The sequence below is a fragment of the Cyclopterus lumpus genome, chromosome 19 (genome assembly GCF_009769545.1).
Source record: "Cyclopterus lumpus isolate fCycLum1 chromosome 19, fCycLum1.pri, whole genome shotgun sequence".
NCBI classification, from domain to species: Eukaryota; Metazoa; Chordata; class Actinopteri; order Perciformes; family Cyclopteridae; genus Cyclopterus; species Cyclopterus lumpus.
In genome coordinates this window covers 17859089-17879157 of record NC_046984.1, presented here as the reverse complement: position 1 = coordinate 17879157, position 20069 = coordinate 17859089, and the positions used below count along the sequence as shown (strand labels likewise).

Here is a 20069-nt window from a genome sequence, read left to right as displayed (position 1 = left end):
AGACCGGGCAGGAGGTGCCCGACCTTCACGGAGGGAAAGGTCACGAGAGAGAGTCATTATTGGACTGGGAGGTGAGAACATGACAGATTCTAGTTGTCGTCAACAGGTCCTGACCTCAGATCCCGGCTCGTACACTCGTCATGAAAAGAGTTGAGGATCCGGATCAGCTGCTGCAGCGTGGCCATGCTCCTCACGTCAGGTGAGTCCTGCATCAGCTGTTGTGAAGGAGAGAGAGCTTCTGTTGTTATCCGAGACCCTAAAACATGTGTCCTCACCTTCAGGTGAGACCCTATAACATGTGTCCTTACCTTCAGGTGAGACCCTAAAACATGTGTCCTCACCTTCAGGTGAGACCCTTCAGGTGAGACCCTATAACATGTGTCCTCACCTTCAGGTGAGACCCTATAACATGTGTCCTCACCTTCAGGTGAGACCCTAAAACATGTGTCCTCACCTTCAGGTGAGACCCTAAAACATGTGTCCTCACCTTCAGGTGAGACCCTTCAGGTGAGACCCTATAACATGTGTCCTCACCTTCAGGTGAGACCCTAAAACATGTGTCCTCACCTTCAGGTGAGACCCTAAAACATGTGTCCTCACCTTCAGGTGAGACCCTTCAGGTGAGACCCTAAAACATGTGTCCTCACCTTCAGGTGAGACCCTTCAGGTGAGACCCTATAACATGTGTCCTCACCTTCAGGTGAGACCCTAAAACATGTGTCCTCACCTTCAGGTGAGACCCTTCAGGTGAGACCCTTCAGGTGAGACCCTATAACATGTGTCCTTACCTTCAGGTGAGACCCTAAAACATGTGTCCTCACCTTCAGGTGAGACCCTATAACATGTGTCCTTACCTTCAGGTGAGACCCTAAAACATGTGTCCTCACCTTCAGGTGAGACCCTATAACATGTGTCCTCACCTTCAGGTGAGACCCTAAAACATGTGTCCTCACCTTCAGGTGAGACCCTAAAACCTGTGTCCTCACCTTCAGGTGAGACCCTATAACATGTGTCCTCACCTTCAGGTGAGACCCTAAAACATGTGTCCTCACCTTCAGGTGAGACCCTTCAGGTGAGACCCTAAAACATGTGTCCTCACCTTCAGGTGAGACCCTAAAACATGTGTCCTCACCTTCAGGTGAGACCCTAAAACATGTGTCCTCACCTTCAGGTGAGACCCTTCAGGTGAGACCCTAAAACATGTGTCCTCACCTTCAGGTGAGACCCTAAAACATGTGTCCTCACCTTCAGGTGAGACCCTATAACCTGTGTCCTTACCTTCAGGTGAGACCCTAAAACCTGTGTCCTCACCTTCAGGTGAGACCCTAAAACATGTGTCCTCACCTTCAGGTGAGACCCTATAACATGTGTCCTCACCTTCAGGTGAGACCCTATAACATGTGTCCTCACCTTCAGGTGAGACCCTAAAACATGTGTCCTCACCTTCAGGTGAGACCCTATAACATGTGTCCTTACCTTCAGGTGAGACCCTATAACATGTGTCCTCACCTTCAGGTGAGACCCTATAATATGTGTCCTCACCTTCAGGTGAGACCCTAAAACATGTGTCCTCACCTTCAGGTGAGACCCTATAACATGTGTCCTCACCTTCAGGTGAGACCCTAAAACATGTGTCCTCACCTTCAGGTGAGACCCTAAAACATGTGTCCTCACCTTCAGGTGAGACCCTATAACCTGTGTCCTCACCTTCAGGTGAGACCCTATAACATGTGTCCTCACCTTCAGGTGAGACCCTATAATATGTGTCCTCACCTTCAGGTGAGACCCTAAAACATGTGTCCTCACCTTCAGGTGAGACCCTATAACCTGTGTCCTCACCTTCAGGTGAGACCCTATAACATGTGTCCTCACCTTCAGGTGAGACCCTATAATATGTGTCCTCACCTTCAGGTGAGACCCTATAATATGTGTCCTCACCTTCAGGTGAGACCCTAAAACATGTGTCCTCACCTTCAGGTGAGACCCTAAAACATGTGTCCTCACCTTCAGGTGAGACCCTTCAGGTGAGACCCTATAACATGTGTCCTTACCTTCAGGTGAGACCCTATAACATGTGTCCTCACCTTCAGGTGAGACCCTATAATATGTGTCCTCACCTTCAGGTGAGACCCTAAAACATGTGTCCTCACCTTCAGGTGAGACCCTATAATATGTGTCCTCACCTTCAGGTGAGACCCTATAACATGTGTCCTCACCTTCAGGTGAGACCCTATAACATGTGTCCTCACCTTCAGGTGAGACCCTAAAACATGTGTCCTCACCTTCAGGTGAGACCCTATAATATGTGTCCTCACCTTCAGGTGAGACCCTAAAACATGTGTCCTCACCTTCAGGTGAAGGTCGCAGTGCTTCAGAGCCAGTCCTCCCAACCTCGAGTCCTTCTGATCCACTCTGAAGACGACGTTCTGGATGAACGACGCAACAACCAGCATGCCGTGCCACAGCGACCTGGAAGGGCAGAGGAGGTTATAAATAACCTTTAACACCACCTGTATTCACTGCTGCTGCACACTGTGGAGAACTCACCTGATGGAGTCCAGGTGCTCCAGACAGCCGGGGCTGCAGAGGGTTCTGTACTTCAGGCCGAACACCCGGTCCAGACACGGCTGCAGGACCTCCACTCTGCTCACGAAGGACTCGCACTCCTGCAGGGAGGTCACGGCCTGCAGCTCGGTGCGTTCGACGCAGACGCCCAGAGCCCCGATGTCCTCCACCTGACCAGCAGACGCATGGTTAGATTTCACACCGACAGGAGGTCAAGGGTCACGCTAACGATTAGCATGTTAGCTCGGGGGGAAAATCATCAAGAAACTGAAGAGTGGAAGTTTGAGCCGTTGATGAAGTGTTCATCTTTATGGCATGTTAAACATTTGCGTTAAATTGGCAAATTAATTCTTTAAATTATGGCCTAAACGTATCTTTGTGAGGTCACAGTGACCTTTGACCTTTACCCACAAAAAATCGACTGGGTGCAAAACTTGTGAACAATTTCTCAGCCTGCGTTCAAGAGAATGTACCGGACAGATGGACAACCCAAAAAAAATCTATACAAATGATTCTCACCATTTCCCGGGGCTCCGTCTCGGACCCCCGCTGAGCGACGGCGGCGGCGAGCTGGGGCTGCAGCAGGAACATGTAGCGGAGGGAGTCCAGCCTCGGGGCAAAGTGTTTGGCGGCGGCCGTTATCCAAGCCGGCGAGAGCTCCGCGGCGACGCCCACGGCGGTCTGGAGCTCGCACACGCAGCCCAACACGGCCCTGGAGAACACCTGTTTGAAAAGAGCTCGTTAACGGCCGGTCCCGAAGCACGCTTCACCCGAACCTCTCGACGCGCCCGTACCCTCAGCTCGGCGTTGGACTCGATCTTCAGCGAGATCAGCAGGAAGTCCCTGAGGTAGAGGAGGCCGTACGCCCGGCGCTCCTCGTCGGGGAGCTTCTGCAAGTGACCGCCCAGCCGGCTGCCGGAGAAGGCGCTCACCAACTGGAGGATCCTCCCCGAGCCGTCCTCCGTGGTCGCTGGGGAACGAGTTGAACGCACTTGAAACCCTACGACGTATACTTCATCTGCCCGTGAGTGTATCGTAGTAAAACAGAGGTCATATGTAAAGATGAAGGCCCACCTGGCATGAATTCTGACTCCTCCCATATTCTTTCCAGGTGGATTCTGACGAGCCAGCTGAAGGGAGCGGCGCAGGACTGCTCTGCACCATCCAACAGGAAGTAGTGATGATGCACGAGCACTTCCTGGTCTGAGTCACTTGACAAGAGGATAGACAAGAACAAAACAGGCCTTTTGTTGAATAGGAGAAAAGGAAACGACTAAAATATATCACCTTGAACCCCCCCAGTTGATTACCTACTTACAGTTTTATGAAATGTGTAAACATGCAAATAAAGCTCTTTAAAAAATGTTGTATCTAATATTTGCATCCATTTCCAGAACAGAAATGTGAACAATGTGATCAAGTTTTCATTTTGTTGACGTATATTAAAAAAAAAAAAAAAAAATATATATATATATATATATATATATATATATATATATATATATATATAATTCAGGCTATGAATTATATATGAACAAACCCCTCTATAAAAACCTTCAGAATTTAGGGAGGAATTCATAATTTTTTGTATTACAAGTTTTCTGAAATGTTAAATAGTCAAACGCACCTCGAAATGTGTATTTTGGATGTTTTATTCCCGCTGGTCTGAAAGAAGGCGTGATATGGAACTGTGGGAATTAGACAGAACAAGTAAACCCATAATACCTTTGGTTTTGAAGAGGTGTCAGATCAAACATCTGTGAGTCTGCCAGGATGTTCAGCCACAGCTCCGCCAGCTCCCGGCTGAGCCTCCCATCACACAGCAGGTCCAGATTGGCGAACCTGTCCATAACTTCCAGCATGTTGGCCAAGATTGGAGTCACGGTGGACTGAAGCCGGCGCCACAGTGTGTGTCTGTCAGGGAAAAGCTGAGCTTCATCAAATCATCACTACAAACACTTGTGAGATCCCAAACTGGAAAGACAAACCAAGCGTTACCTCAGGGTTCCCCCCTCCTGCAGAGCCTGCCGTTTCTTGGCCTCCATGCTCACCCACTCCTTCGGAGAGCCCATCATCTCCTCTTGCTGGGCCAACGCCTCGGCCAGTCTACTCAACAACACCTCCTGAAAGTGAGCTTTAATAAAGTGGAGAGTTGACACGCATCAGAAACACATTAGAGATGCAACAAGTGTGTATTTAGAGTCATAATTCACACAGGAAGTGATTGTAATTGATTAACAAACCCATGCAAAGACCTGCAGATACATTCTGATAAATATAGTGTTAATGTGCATCACTCAAGTCATTGTTTAGATGATAGATATATCAATATTTACCTCCCATTGGCACTCGCCCCGCTCCCAGCAGAGTCAGAAGGATGTGCATCCGCTGCATGCTGCGCGACGTCACGCCTTCGGGGTCCCTCAGCAGGCCCACAGCCTTTTGGATGCACGACCTCACCAAGGACAGTTTGTGGAGGCGGGCTCCATCTCCCTGTACACACACGGTTACATTTGTGTTACGCTCACACGCGTAAAGGAACGCAAGGTTTATTAACTTTTAAACTCACCTTTCTCTCTACCTGAGAGTCTCTACTTGTCCTCGCAGTTTCTCCGTCGTCACGAAGTTCTATTATTAAAGAAAAGAGATATGGTTTGTTTTGAAGTTAAAATTAGAACAGAGAACAGTAACACCGCGTTCTTTTCCCATTTGTGATCCAACATCCTTTGCAATACCCGGATGATGTGCAGTCCCTACCTGCAGGGTGGAGGAGGTTGCTAATGAGAGTTCCACAGAAGACCAGCAGGTTCAGGCTCATGTCCTCTGAATCCCTCAGGTCATCGATGTGCACGGAGTGCCAGACTCCTGTGGTGCAAAACACAAAATGTCCCTTTTATCTTGTGATACGTGGAGAAGGGTCTGCAATATGCGTTTGAAGGATAAATCCAGAATGTCAAACTGATCCAGCAGAGAAAAACAGGTTAAAGAGATAAAGACAGAAGCTAAAGAGGAAAAGTGAACCACCACGTCACGTCATCCGGAGATCGAGACGGAAGACAATGCTACGCTATGATTGGCCAGTCTGCATTTGAGGGGGCGGGACGTATTGCAATAAACATCATATTTCACGTAGCACTCACCTCCTTGGAAACCGATGTACTGGGATTTACTTGGGATCCTAGAAACCTTCACAATGAAAATCACCCAACAGGTCTGATCCTCCGGTGACATCAAGTAGTTCATGGTGCAATATCTAGAGGCAGATGAAATCATAAACACATCTAATCTGAAACGTTCCCGGAACATGCGCAAACTCATATTGCAATTTGTTCAGGATCTCGTCATTGAGCCTCACTTTGCTGATGCTATGAGCTCATCGCTGCAGTGGGATTCCTCGAGGTCCATCTGGATTAACAGGATGTGAAGAGAGGGGCCAGCATCTCGAAGGAAGCCCCTGACACAGAAAAGAGCGAAAGGTTTAAAGACACAAATATCATTTTTAAAAAGTAATGTTGCTGTTATCCAAATAGTTAGTACCGTATCTTGTTGCAGAAGGAGACCTCAGTGTCAAACTGGTGGAGTGAGAGAAGGAGGATCCTCTCCGTTTGCAGTCCGAGAGCAGGGGCAACCACCCTGACATCCGATCTGGTTAGCAAGCTGGAGAATGTAGTTATCTGTGAAAAACCACCAAGCCGACAACGGCATCAACAACTTGTTCAACATTTTTAAAGAAGTGGCAAAAACTGAATTGGAGCAGTAGTTTGAAGCCTACCTCGAGAAACTTGTTGGACCCCTGATGCTTGTTCAGGCAATCCTCCAGGAAGTTTCGGAGGGAATGGTGTTGCTGTTGTTGGAAGTACATTCTCTGAAGTTTCTCCTTCTCCTGGTTTGCCAAATCTGAATACTTGAGCCTCAGAACAGCGTCAGGAGTGGCACAGTTCAACAAGAGACATTTTGCTAAATCAAAGATTTCTTCTTCCTCGTTTTCCCCAGCAGCCATTTCCATCTCCATCAAGTCTTCTCTCTCGGACATCCCTTTGTTCTCCTCGTCACAAACGTTGATTGATTCGATTCCTTGTTCTTTTCCAGCGATCTCTGTGTCCATAGCATCACCCAACGGATCGTCCTTTTTATCAGCTACCTCTTCATTGGGATATGATTCAAGTATTTTGTTTGGTTGATCTCCTTCCAGTGAGTCATCTTTTTCATTCAGTTGATGTTGTCTCACTGCACCGGCATCAGCTTGTTGTGCTCTCCTTTCTAGTGCTTGCAAGAGAGCGCTGGCACAGGCATCACCATGGTAGCCAACAAAAATGTCAGATTGCTTGAAATCTGCCAAGGCCTTACATGAGAATTCCTCCACCCAGACCTTCAGCTTGTGGAGAACCCTGTGCTGCCACGGTTCCAGGTCAGTGCTCCTATCCACCCTGTGTTTTTCCAGCCTGTTGATGAGGGGCATGGGGAAGTGTTCATAGACTTTCTTCTGGTCCTCTACGACCACCAGTCTGAAGTTCGTATGGACACGACATTTGACTCTGTGGGAGCCGAGACCGAGATCAACGTACTGCTGCTTACTGAGGTAAACGTAGTACTGGTTCAAGGCATCGTACAAGCTTTCGTAAAGATTTTGCATGTTGAGGAGGATGACGGTGCGCCCGGTCTCCATGCACGTTTTCACCCGGTTAACGTTACGGCAGATTTGGGCATATTCCTGGTCCTTTGGGAACCCCGAGCCAAAGACTATTTCGGGCGGAGGATAGTCTCCTTTGGCAAAGATTTGTCTCTGAAGGAAATGGAGCGCTGCATTGTTGGTGGTCAGCAAAAGGAGGTAACGGCTCACCTGGTTGGTGTCATGGTCAAGATTCTTTTTCACCATTTGCAAAGTGCTTGGTCTGGGAATTTCCGTTAAGTTTTGGAGAACCTCGTTGAAAAATATGACAGGGTCAAAACCCTCTGGTTGTCCACTGAAGTTACGCAAGATGGCCTCTACCAACTGTCCACCATCTGGCTCTTGTTGTGTTGATTTGACAACAGCAACGATCATTTTGACGAGGCTATAATAATCCCTGAGACCAAAGAACTGATTCTTTGTGGTCTCATTACAGATGGTCAAGAAGGCCTTTGCCAAAGATGGGAACAGGTGTTTGATTTTCAGGAGAACTGGCTTGGAGGATGAACAAATTCCCTTGGCAGTTTCCACAAGTTCATCCTCACTCGGATCCCATCTCGACACAAATATTCCTCTGTTCATCTTTGCTGGGTCAAGAGCCCAGTTGGAAATGCCAACAAAGCCGACTTTCATGTGTGGATCCGGCTTGTCGTTGTCAATGCAACCATCCTCCAAGAGAGGATGAAGGGTTTTCAGGGGCATCTGAGGAGAATCTTCTGCGAGTCCTATCTCATCAAGCACCACCACAGACACATACTCATCCATATTTTTGTCCTTCTGGAAACGGGCACAGTTCTTGAAGGTCCCTATGATGCCCTCCGGACTTGAGTGAGGACTGCACTGGAAGGAAACCATGTGAACTTGCTTGAGTTTTTTGAATAGGTCACAGTGGGAGTTCTGGCCCTGCATGGCATCCGCCACCACTGTTTTAGCAAGGGACTTGGAGCTGCCTGGCTTGCCAACCAGAAAGAGTGGGATCCTGAGCTCAATGCAAACCACCATGAGAAACACATTCTCTTTGAGTGCAATGTTTTTAGCTATGGTCTCCCTTGTCTGTATGTTCTGAAGGAAGAAGTCCTGACAGGATGAAATCTCTTCTTGCAATGATCTTGAATAGCACAGAGGGTCCGGAAAGTACTGACAAACTACAGAGAGGTAGTGCTCTTTGTCGCTCAGAGACGGGTAGTAGCAGACTCCAACTGAAAGAATCAAGCACTTCAGTGCTATATGAGCCTCATTGAGTTGAGAGCAGTTTTTGAAAAGGACCTCGCTATGCTGGTAAAACCAAACTAGCACCTTCATAGACCTCTCCACATCTCTGAGACTCACAAAACTGCACTCGTTTTCCCGACTTCGCATGTATTTCTGGGAAGCTGCTAGCACATTTGAAATGATGTCCTTGCAGATCATTGGCAAATGATGGTCGACAACTTGCTTCTGGACAATCTGTTTAATGTAGGAAAGTTCAGTTGAATCACTCAACTGACCAAAGTCCCACACCAAAGAAGCCATGCTTGGAGGCAAAGGATGAACCCTGTACACCAGCTGTCGCAGAGGGACTTTGCCGAGGCGGTCTTCTGTTTCATCTGCCTTCACCCTGTATCCTAAACCAGCACGTTCCAAACGTTTCACCATTTCAAGTGAGTGTTTCCTGTAAGGATTGCAAGCAGCTATTATTTTCAAGCCACTGTTTGCCTTCAGAGGTTTCCCTTTCATTGTTTGGTCACACAGGACTTCCTTAATGGCAAAAATGGCCTCTGTGGTGTTGCCTTCGTCAAAGAACAAAATGGTGTCTAGCTGATGCATTTGACGGTTCTCTCTGGCAAGTATCTCCGCCTCCCTCACCTTTCTGTAGATCATCTCTGCCGTAGTTCCACCATGTACCTTGACAAGTACCATGTTCTCTACCGGTTTATCCTCCCTCTGCAGAGCACACAGGAAACGGACTAATCTGGTTTTCCCACAGCCAGTCTCTCCCATGATGACAACTGGAATTCCACACCGGAATCTCATGTGTATGGCCAACATTTTCATCACATTGTCAGCAGTGAGCTCATATGTTGGGTCTGGATCAAATGTTCGGTCCATTTTTCCTTTGTTTGCACCGACAACGCAGGAAATCCTTTTGATTTTGTCCGGACGTGGCAACTGATCAAAGTCTTCAGTGAGACAGATCCTTTGCCGTTCCAAATCCTGAAACAGTTTTTGTGACATCACGTTTTCCATCAGGACCTTGCCGCTTCGAGGATCAACTGCATTGAGTTGGTTTTGCCTCTGACATATCACATTAAAGCCGAGAAAAGACATTGAGAATCGGTCTGCATTAAAGAAAATGTACGGATGAGACTCATTTTCCCAATGCTTACGAATTGTCAGACGGGCAAGAAGGTCATCCTCCAGACTGTTGTCAATGTGCAGCATGGGACTTTCATCAGATGTATTCAGAGATGGCGAGGCAAAATCTCTTGACATTAGAATCATGAACTTCACGATGAAGCCCTTGAAACCAGGCAGTTGGTCTGCCAAAAAATCTGGATCGCAGAAAACTGAGTTCTCGCAGTCTTTCAGTTGCACATTGAGGAACCAGGAGAAGTTCTTCAGCTCAGCCCAAGATGGATCTTGCATTCCACAGTATTCCAGAAATTGATTGACACAATCGATGGGATCCCCCACTATGGATCCTTCCTGGTAGTTAAAATGATCCAGATCCTGATGGTTGCCGTAGAGCTTTAAGTATTGATAGGGTCTTTGAACCCCCTCGCTGCAAAACGCCTGTTCATCCATGAGTGGATCGTAGGTCTGTTTTGTCAACACCCGTCCACTGGTCAACAACTCCTTCACCTCTTTTGGAGGTCTACATTGGATGGTAGGCAGAATGTCAAGAAGTCCAAGCTTCATCTGTGTGAGCAAATTAAACACATACCGTATATTAATGACTTTAATGGCAGCCTGAGGACATTTTTGTAATTTGGCTTTACATTAAAAAAAAGGGCCAGGACCCCCTCATCTGAAACTGCCAAAGCTACTCAAGACCAAACCTACCAAACTGTTTAAGTAATGTAATTAAACATTATTTGCAAATTAGGAGACATTTAAGGCATTGCATTCAGAGATCTATGGGACCCCAAGTTAATACAGGCAGGTTAGTGTGGATTATGGAATATTAATATAAATATGAACGCATTTCTTCAATGAATGTTCTTCTTTATTTGGTTTGGCCTTATAAATAAAATAGGAATAGAACAGATATTCCCATCCAAACCAACATAGTAGGACGGTCAAAGCGACGTACATTTTTATGTGTATGAAATATGTGAACATGCTGTTATCGAAAGCTGTGACTTGACCTTTAAAAAGTTATAGGTTGACAATATTTTAGATACATACACATGGTATTGTAAAACTACATGTTCTGACAAACACACTGATACCTCTTTTGGCTGGTTTTGAGAGGGTTTGTGTGTTCTCAGGACCTCAACGGTGATCAAATGAGCAACATTTCTTCTCCACAGCACGCCATGGCTGTCGCTCAAACAGCCCAGAACCAACAAATGGAACAGGAGCTCCTCCAGACCGGAACGAACCTGACAGGAAACAAAAGTGAAGGAGAGGACTCTCAAGGACAACCAACGACGGAACAAGTGATGTGCAGAGATTGCATACTTACTCCAGCAGTGTCAATGTGCAGGAGGACCGGGTCCTGCTTTCTCAAGGGTGCCAGTTTCTCCGATAGACTCTTGATCAAAGAGTCTATATCAACACGTGGCTCAATCAGTCTGATCCGGATATGGTTTGCTCTGGGAGATTCCTGCTTGAACTTCTCAAACAAACGATCCACATAGAGGGATTTCCCTATTGATAGACACAAATATGTATTCTATCAAGAAAAATGAACAAAACAACACCGTTTTTACATACTAATTATATAAGCATTTTCAGGGTCCCCCTTACCAACTGCAGGGCGTACAGATGACACCGCCCAGACTGAGAGCTGATCTGGAGAAACCTGTGCGACAGGACTTTCCAGGAATGTGTTTTGTGTGAAGTGGCGATGTAGATATTTCCGAGCAGGCTCTGCTGTTAGACTCACACCGGCCTGTACTTTGGCATTGCTAAAGTAAGAGGGCACATATCTGTGCTGGTGCTCAACTGGACTGACTATGATCAAGCGATAATGCGGGTTGCCGCTTCTCTCAAGACCCTCGAAGAGCTCCCCCAAGGCCACGCTGACGTCATACCCCAGCATTCCTGGGTTGACGAGGGAGTATATCTTCTGCCCGTCTTGTCCGGCTCCTTTGCCGAGAGCTCGGCGGAGAAAGATCTCCGCCTCCTCCTCTGTGGTGTCCTCTCTGCAGACCAGAACTTCGTCAGTAGACGGCAGAGGCTGCTCTGTAGTCTGCATGTAAAATGACAGGACGGTGGTGAAAACCTCCGCATCGGGACAAAGGACAAGATTGGGCCTCCCCTCCTGGAGGGCCGGAGGAAGGTTCCGGATCGTGTGCCGCTGGTTCATTTCAGAGAGGCACGACAGGAAGTGTGCCAGAGACGAGATGTCCAAGTACTCGTTGAGGTACTGCGACATGTCGTCTTTGAATTTACACCAGAGTTCTTCAAGACTGTCCTCATCGAGTAGTGGGCCCTCTGCGGCCTCCTCCTCACATGTCATTACGCCGTCATCTTCCTCCTCTGAAGAAAACTCGATAAAATTGTGAGCCTCTTCCATGTGCTCTAAGTCCATACAAGGGACGGACACCATTAGATCTTCATCGTCAGACTCGACATCGTCAGATTCGTCCTGGCTCGAGGTCAGACTTGCTGCATTAGTGTAAGCCACTATGACATCACTTAGAGTGCACTGAGGCTTGATGGGAAAAAGCAAAAGCCATAACTGTGGGGGAACCGGCGCCTGCCGGAGACACACTTTGTGTACCCAGTGGCACAGGTACACCATCTGCTCCGAGGTGTAGTGGTTCAGCAAGTTGAAGCTGGAGCGCAAGTCGCCGACGAAGGAGCGCCATTCCTTTTGGCAGCTCTCCATGGACTGAGCCAGCGTTTGCAGCTGCTCGGTGACCTCGCCGTCGTACACCATCTCTCTGCCCTGCAGGGACGAGAAGGTGGCCGTGATGCACGGCTGCTGCTCCGGGCAGCACCGCACCTCAGCCAGCCAATCCCTGAAGAGCATGTTGCCGGATGTCTGCATCTGAAGGAGGATGGCGCCCAGGCGCTGAACTCCTTCAAAAACCTAGAGACAGGAGAGGAGGGGTTAATAAAGTCCAGCCAAGAAGATGAGCGCAGTGTGCAGAGAGTCACATAAAGACGTTCTTTAATAAACGCCCCTGACCTCTGTGAACCTGTTGACTTGCTCTCTGCCGTGCTGTCCTTTGGACGACATGAGCATGAGCTTGTTCTGCAGCTCCAGCAGGTCCTCCAGCTTGTAGCGCTTCTCCTCTGAGCCCCCGTTCACTGTGACCGACACCATGTTTCGAAGACATCTCTGCAATGCATAAACACAATCGGGACCAATTCATTCAGCCAGGCCCTCCATCTTTGACTTGTTCGTCTTTACATTCTTTATTCTTTAAACAACGACACATACAGCGGCACAGAGGGAAGTATATTCTGTCCAATCATTTATCAAAGTAGCTAAGTCTATTCATTTTGGGAGAGGTACAGTGTGCACACAAGAGCAATGAAAGATATGAAGGTATTATATTGACCCACGCGGTCCAGAATTTAAGAGAAGAAGTAAACCTTTCCAAAATGTAATGTAACATTTACTTTATCTACACTCCTGTATCTTGGGGAAGTAACCAGCATCTTGAGAGCACTTTTACAGGGTATGATTTTTATTATATGGACAGTTTGGTGCATTCTGAACCTTACACACTTCTAACCAGTTTTCGTTATAAACTGATGCATACCTCACATTTTTTCAGCACCATATTCTTTTAAATGTCCCTTTCCTATCGACGGCTCTTTCAATGGAAGACTCACCTTCTCCGTGCTGTGAGCAGACCATCCGACGTGATAAACTCCGTTGGTGTTGATGGAAGACGCCAGGGAGAGCGAGGACTGCTCCACGGAGCCGTGGGTCTCCTTCAGGGCCTTTAGCCAGCTCAGCAGGCGGCTCGACTCCCTCTGCAAAAACCAAAAAGGTTATCGTCATCACTCGGTGAACGGGGAAACGGGGCTTTGCGGCACCGCGGCAACCCGGAGACGCCCGTACCAATTTGTCCGGCAGCTTCTCGTCTCTGTTTTGGGTGTCCCACACCGGCTGAGCACACCTCATGAACTCCTTTAAGCCGGCGTGAGGCTTGAGGTCGTAGAGCAGGGGAGCGTAGCCCATCACCGCGTCGTGGAAACAGGCCACCTGGTCGATCTCCGCGTCGTTCTCTCCGGCAGATATGGAAGCTAAGTCGACGTACACCTTCACGTCGTTCATATCTGTCAAAGGGGGCGGAGAGGTGAGCAAACTGCACACAATATATATATATATATATATATATATATATATATATATATATATATATATATGTGTTTACATTAGTGTTGAGATTTCTTTATTTCTTTGGTTCCCCTCACCTTTAAGGTTCTCTTGGACCCAGCAGACCAGAGCGTGGCTCTCTAGAAACTCCTCCAGGCAGGAGGTGTGCTGCTCGGTGACGGCGGCGAGTTGGCGTTTGGCCCGAAGCAGGTCGGTGCTCAGGGACCCCAGAGCCCTCTGCTTGAAGGAGTCCTCTTCCTGTTGGACAGAACGCGGCATTCTACGATCATTTACTTCAAAAGGAAATCAAGGGTTAGCTTCTGGTAGTAGTCTGCAAAGTGTGTGTGTGTCTTTTAAAGACAACAAACCTTATCAATAAACCATCAGAGCAAATTAATATGTCAATTAACCATTTCTTCCCACATCACCTTATATTATCTTGAATATTGAAGATATATATATATATCATTTCATGCATGTGTTATTGAAAACACAAATTACATAATAATTCCCATAATACACCCTCATTCATTCACAAATCTCTCTCTCCGTCAGCTGATTGTGGGCGTTCACTTGTAAGCCAATCACATTGTTGCTGTCTTTAGTTTTAAAACCGCTCTCCTCTCTTCCTCCCCCACCCCCCTTCACCCCCAGCCTTCATCACATCCATCGTTCAGTCCTGCTACTCATCTTCATCATCATCATCACCACCAGTGTCTTGACTCCATTGGGAGTATTCTTGAACACGTCACGATTTTCCAAACCACTTTGAAATGTCCTTCAATTAAAACCCGAAGGACCAAAGAGACCTACCAGCTGGCTGAGAGTGTCGATTTCTGTGAAGTTCCCCGAAAGCTTCATCCGTTCGGCGATCTTCAGCATGGCGGAGGCCGCGGCCGCCGCCTGGTGCAGCTGCCGGTACTCCTGGATCTGGGCCAGCCTCGGCTCCACCCAGCTCCGCTCGGGCTCGGACCGCCCCTCCGCCCCGCCGACCGTCTCGGCCATCAGGCTCAGCTCCATCTTCATCAGCGTCCCGTCTCCCCGGTCGCCGGACTCCACCAGGACCTGGTCCAGCTGCCTGAAAGTGACGCCCGCGTTGGCGAAGCCGACGCCGAGCCGAGAGAACTCCGTCAGCAGCGGCTTCCAGATGTTTTCACAGACCAGCACCAGGGTGACCGGAAGAGGGGCCGAGCCGGTCTTCCTGGTCGACGCCAGTGAAGCAGCACCCGCGACCCAGCGGGACAGAACCAGGGTGCTGTGACGCAGTCTGTGCATCTCGCTGGACATCTTCAGGACATCCATACTGGTTTTGTACCAGAGCACCTGGGAGGGGCCCGTCTTCCCCAGCTTGCCCTCGGCATCGAAGGACTGAACCAGCACCAGTTTGTTCAGGCTCACCGGCTGGAGGTCTGCACCGTGCTGCTTCTCAAGAAGAGCCATCTCAGGAACTGGTGAAACAGGAACCGGGTTACCGAAGGCCAAGAAAACCACCAAACACTCTCACTTAAAGGGCCAGTGCGTGGCATTTAAGGGGGATTTATTGAATGGAATAAAATATTCACAACTATGAGTGTATTATCACTTGAAACTGTGAATAGTTTACGTTAGCTTAGAAAAAGACCTTTCTAAGCTAACGTAAACTATATATAGGAGGCGGAGTCCGCCATGTTTCTACAGGAGCCTGGAGCGGACAAACCAAACTCTGGCTCTGGAAAGAGCCTTTCGTGTTTTTACTTTACCCGAAGGTTAGGGATACGCAATAATTCAATATGACAATGTGTTGTCTTCCAATTGAATCATGAAATTATACATCATGATACACAATTACGTTGTCTAAATGAATAACAAGCAAACATTTCGCGGAGAATCTGATTATTTTGCACTAAAGTTCTCAATAAAATGAGAAAATACTCCATTTAAAACCATGTGGTTATTTCATGAAGACTATTTATTAATTGATTTATCAGAAGAAATGCTATATGAAATGGCTTTAAACTTTATATCCCGTTTCTCATATAAACGCTCCTGGAGGGCGCGAGCGTTCCAAACGTCGTCTTTATGAACGGTTTCTGTCTTTTTGTTTCTCGTGCCTCCGGCTTCTCCTCACCCGTGATGCTCTCTGTGACCTTTGCCACCATCTTTATCAGCGTCTCCATCTGCTCTCTGCGCTGCGTGAAGGAAGCCAAGTCCTTCTCTCTCTGAGACAAGACCGCGTCGGCGTCGACATGAACCGCCTCAGACTCGCCGTGTTTCCTGTCTGTGGGAGACACCACGCGGCCGGCATTAAACCACAGCGTTCACGGTAATAACGGTAAAAAGGCTGCTTCATGCCGTTGATGCTCGTACAATGCCGATGGAGCCTCTGGAACTCCTCCCTGTGCTTCAGGCAGGTCTGCAGGTGTCCCAGGGCCACGTCTCCCCGCAGCAGAGACCCCACCAGAGACCGCAGGCCGGACACACAGTCGTGGACCACCTGTGCCGCGGCGCCGCTCAGCCGGATCGACGTCCAGTCGCCTGCAAAAAGAAAACAGCGGTGACCCCCACGTGAGGAAAACGAGACGATGGATGGACAGAAACGTATGAAGTGATGGAGGACGTACCGCGAGACAGCAGGTGGTTCACGGCGGACTGACGGTCGAGCAGCTGGACTACGGAGTCGTCTCCGAACCGAGCCGCCGACTCGACCACGACGGCCGACACGACGGCGTCGGGAGGGTCGTCCGTCCTCGAGCTGAGGCTCCTCATCAGGTCGCCCTCCAGCCCTCTCTGAGCACACGGACCAATCTTTATATAACGTCCTTATTCATGCAGAGATTATTTCTCTTCTATAGCCTTTTAGTCTTTATTCAGAGACTCATGTATACACATTTATTAATATTTTACATTATTTCTGTGTAGTGTCCCCCCTAAAGGGAGGTGTTATAGTTTATTATAACTAGTTAGTTTATTAGACATTATTAATACCTGGCAGATCGTCTCGATAGCGGACTGAAGCAGCTCGTTGAAACACGTCTGGACGACGTCGTCACTTTTCTTTATCGCTGCCGAGGCCGCCGGCAGGCAGCAGACCAGGACTTTGTCCTCATCACTCGCCTGCAGAGAGAAACCAGTTGAGACCCCCTCTGAACCTCACATGTTACTCAAACCAGAGGAATCAGATCTATTTCCCCGCTGATCAATAAGCGATGGCTGACCTGGGAGATCCTCTTCTTCAGGTCTCGCTCCAGACTCGACCTCCAGTCGGAGGAAACGTCTCCCGGAGAGCAGTCCGCCTTCAGCAGCGCGTCCCACATCTGACCCGACACAGTTATCATCAGAAGATAAACCTTGTTCATCTATTTGTTTGAATATAGAAAACAGAAGCTGCTGGTGCATATCCTGTTGGTACCTCTATTTCCTTTGGGTAGCTGAGGCCCTTTGAGGGCGTGAGGAGGGGCTTCAGCAGCAGGCCGTCCCTCCACTCTCTGATTCGCTGCTGTGCTGACTTCAGCTCGCCCGAGAGCTTCTTCCTCGAGGCCTCGGCGCCATCGCCCGAGGACTAAGGGGAGGAACGCATTGGGTAAGAAGCCCCGCGACGAGTGGAAAGGAGCTCACCGTTAACAGACCGTCACCTCTTTCCTCAGGTCGGCGTCCAGCATCTCCGCCAGTTTCACCACCAGCCGGAAGGAGAGGGCGGCGGCCTCGTAGCGCTGGACGAGGCGCATGGCGATGCACGCGTAATTCAGCACGCCGACGGCGCTCAGGAAGGCGGGCTGGACGTGTCCACCTCGCGTCATCCTGCAGACACGAAGCAAAAAGAAACCGTCACGGGGCGCCCCGACATGGCGCCGCATCGGAGGGAAGGTGCCTCACCTGTCCGCCTCCCGGTCCACCTTCTGCAGGATGCGGGTCAGGGTGGTCTGAGCGTGCTGAGAGGACGCCATCAAGGGTCATTTTCAAATGATTTTAAAACATGCAATATTGTCGTACGTGTATTTTTCCCCTCCCCTCCGCACCTTTGCGTTCTCCTCTGCTGCGTTGTTGTCGTCGCCACATTGTCGCAGTCTGTAGAACAGACTCTGGATCAGGTGCTCTGCGGGGATCCCCGTCAGGTCCGAAAATTCAGGAAGATCCTCAAACGCGACCAGAGAAGACCAGGCGATGAGGAGCGGAAGCTTTTCTTTGGCCGAAGGCAAGAGGGTCCGGATGCAGCCCAGCGTTCTCCTGGGAAGGAAATGCAAAAGAATGCTGACTTCTGGGTTTCAGTCCTTCGGTATCCGCGGTTCAACCAGGAGAGCTGTCGTTGTTCATATTTATAAAGCGATGTGTAGAACTGCAGCGCGCCGTCAGCTTGTGAAATGGTCACAAAACGCAATCTATTGGTTTTCGTGTACACGGACAAAAATAATACCAACTGAAAGTAAATAAAGAGCTTTATCCACGTGACGAAAGGCCCATTTAGAGGAAGTGACGCACTTTATGATATCCCCAAAAAGATGATTATTGGTACAACAACCAGAAGACGTTGTTGTTTTCCAAACTGTTTCGTGAACCTGTTTGTGGTTTTGTTTGGTTTCTCTTTAGTTTTTAACGTAATGTCATCGCCTCCCAAGAAAATAGAACAATTTGTGTCGCTGCTCATGAAACCAATAGATCTCCTTTCAAATGGATCCATCTTCAACACCAGATGCACGGATGCTTTGGGCTTCAGCTGAACAACGAGGGTTTGGAAAGGTTGCTTTGAGACAAACTCACGTTCTCTTGTCGGGGCTGGACCGTATACCCTCCCTGAACTTGAGGAAAAACACATTTCCCAGTCCAGACCAGTCCTGCTCCTCCACAGCTGGACCCACTTTGGCTGCGTCGGCTCCCGGCTGTCTGAGCCTGAAGAGCAGAGGAACCAGAAGGACGAGCTCCGACACCTTCTGCTCGGCACAGAGGTTCATCAGACCCAGCACGATGCTGCCGGGACGACAGAGAGGAGGAGGAGTGACCCAAGGTCATACATCAACACAAAGGTCACGGGAAGGGACGCCCGAAACTCGGTTCTAGTTAATGGTTCTGCTTTTGGTACTTTATTACTTCCGGAGTGAGAAGTCCTCGGCTCAAACGTCCTCTCTCTGCCTCTCTGTATCTTTGTCTCTTTGCATTGTTCTCTCTTCCCCTCTGTCTCTTTGCCTCTCTGTCTCTTTCTCTCTTTGTCTCTTTGCCTCTCTGTCTCTATGTCACTTTGCCTCTCTGTCTCTTTGCCTCTCTGTATTTTTCTCTCTTCCCCTCTGTCTCTCTGCCTCTTTGTATCTGTCACTTCGCCTCTCTGTCTCTTTGCCTCTCTGTCTCTATGTCACTTTGCCTCTCTGTCTCTTTGTCTCTTTGCCTCTCTGTCTCTCTGTCTCTTTGTCTCTGGCTCAGTACAGCGTGAGACTCGCATCATGGCAGAGAGGAGACAAAGATCCAAAGTCAGGCTTCATTGTTACTCCAGTGGATGCTGAGAAAACAACATGTTTGGGTAACAAGTCTGTTGAGTTGTTTAATGCATAGTTATTAATAAGAGGAGCAGCTGTGTTGGTTCTATTCCAATAAATTGTCTTTTTTCCCCCCATAAACCAGAACCAGTAAGAGTGTCGTTAAACAACCGAACCGATTGGCAGTCCCTCGTCATGACGACCGTTAAGATCCATTTTGGAGGGAAGTGGACTTCCCTTGTGAAGCTTTTGCTAGACTCACTATTGTGGCTGCTGGACATTACTGAGCATCCAGTCCAGGTTTGTCTGGTCCATTGCGGTCTCTGAGGACACCCGGAGACACAGCTCAGTCCAGCCTGCCCCCCCGAGGTTGACTTCACACTTCCTGGTGACCTTGAACAGAGACAGGCCCTGAGCCAGAGGACCGCTGCTCCTCCAGCCGCCGGGGAGCTGATCCTCCGGCTCGCCTTTTAACATCTGAACCAAAGTCTCCGCAATCAGCTGCGATGCCTGAGAACACAAACAAAAAACGCGTGTTCACTGGTGGAATTGTGGCTTTATTATATAAACGAATGCGTCTTGTTGCACCTACCAGGACCACGGGAGGATGTGAGCCGTCTGGGAATGTCATCCTTGTGTGTGCAGAACCGAGACTCCCCTTAAAATGCATCAAGCGGTCACACAAACTCTCGGTGTTCAGTTGGTCTGACGGGGACCACGTCTTGAAGGTCCTGTGCAGCAGAGCCCTCGCCGAGGCCTGCCAGGCGTCCGACACCTCGACGCCTTTTGTTTTCTGCCAGCCGAATAAGCCACGCCAAATACTTTCCTCACGAGCGATGACGCCTTCGTAAAGGTGCAGCTCTAGAGGGAACACGGCCGGGTTTGTGTTAAAGATCGAGAGCTGCAGCTG

At 48.8% G+C, this 20069-nt stretch overlaps 1 protein-coding gene across 1 annotated transcript in view; it reads right to left on the bottom strand.

Annotated features, from left to right (window-relative positions):
* The window catches only part of rnf213b (ring finger protein 213b), a 29757-nt gene that overhangs the window by 7307 nt on the left and 2381 nt on the right, over window positions 1–20069 (bottom strand). Inside the window, exons 4-39 of the mRNA XM_034557975.1 lie at window positions 19752–20020; window positions 19422–19669; window positions 18453–18659; window positions 17714–17921; window positions 17571–17626; window positions 17330–17495; window positions 17107–17256; window positions 16913–17011; window positions 16683–16811; window positions 16319–16484; window positions 16065–16232; window positions 15826–15975; window positions 14532–15166; window positions 13817–13976; window positions 13461–13678; window positions 13229–13372; window positions 12576–12728; window positions 11186–12476; window positions 10902–11086; window positions 10666–10818; window positions 6338–10132; window positions 6103–6239; window positions 5921–6019; window positions 5706–5818; window positions 5323–5430; window positions 5135–5193; window positions 4902–5058; window positions 4564–4699; window positions 4291–4479; window positions 3640–3776; window positions 3360–3535; window positions 3085–3288; window positions 2548–2735; window positions 2349–2469; window positions 115–215; window positions 1–23 (exon numbers count right to left, since the gene is read on the bottom strand). The exon at window positions 1–23 is cut by the window's left edge and continues 154 nt beyond it. Of these exons, the coding sequence (XP_034413866.1) occupies window positions 1–23; window positions 115–215; window positions 2349–2469; window positions 2548–2735; window positions 3085–3288; window positions 3360–3535; window positions 3640–3776; window positions 4291–4479; window positions 4564–4699; window positions 4902–5058; window positions 5135–5193; window positions 5323–5430; window positions 5706–5818; window positions 5921–6019; window positions 6103–6239; window positions 6338–10132; window positions 10666–10818; window positions 10902–11086; window positions 11186–12476; window positions 12576–12728; window positions 13229–13372; window positions 13461–13678; window positions 13817–13976; window positions 14532–15166; window positions 15826–15975; window positions 16065–16232; window positions 16319–16484; window positions 16683–16811; window positions 16913–17011; window positions 17107–17256; window positions 17330–17495; window positions 17571–17626; window positions 17714–17921; window positions 18453–18659; window positions 19422–19669; window positions 19752–20020 (10698 nt within the window). The remainder of the gene's footprint in view (window positions 24–114; window positions 216–2348; window positions 2470–2547; window positions 2736–3084; window positions 3289–3359; window positions 3536–3639; window positions 3777–4290; window positions 4480–4563; window positions 4700–4901; window positions 5059–5134; window positions 5194–5322; window positions 5431–5705; window positions 5819–5920; window positions 6020–6102; window positions 6240–6337; window positions 10133–10665; window positions 10819–10901; window positions 11087–11185; window positions 12477–12575; window positions 12729–13228; window positions 13373–13460; window positions 13679–13816; window positions 13977–14531; window positions 15167–15825; window positions 15976–16064; window positions 16233–16318; window positions 16485–16682; window positions 16812–16912; window positions 17012–17106; window positions 17257–17329; window positions 17496–17570; window positions 17627–17713; window positions 17922–18452; window positions 18660–19421; window positions 19670–19751; window positions 20021–20069) is intronic.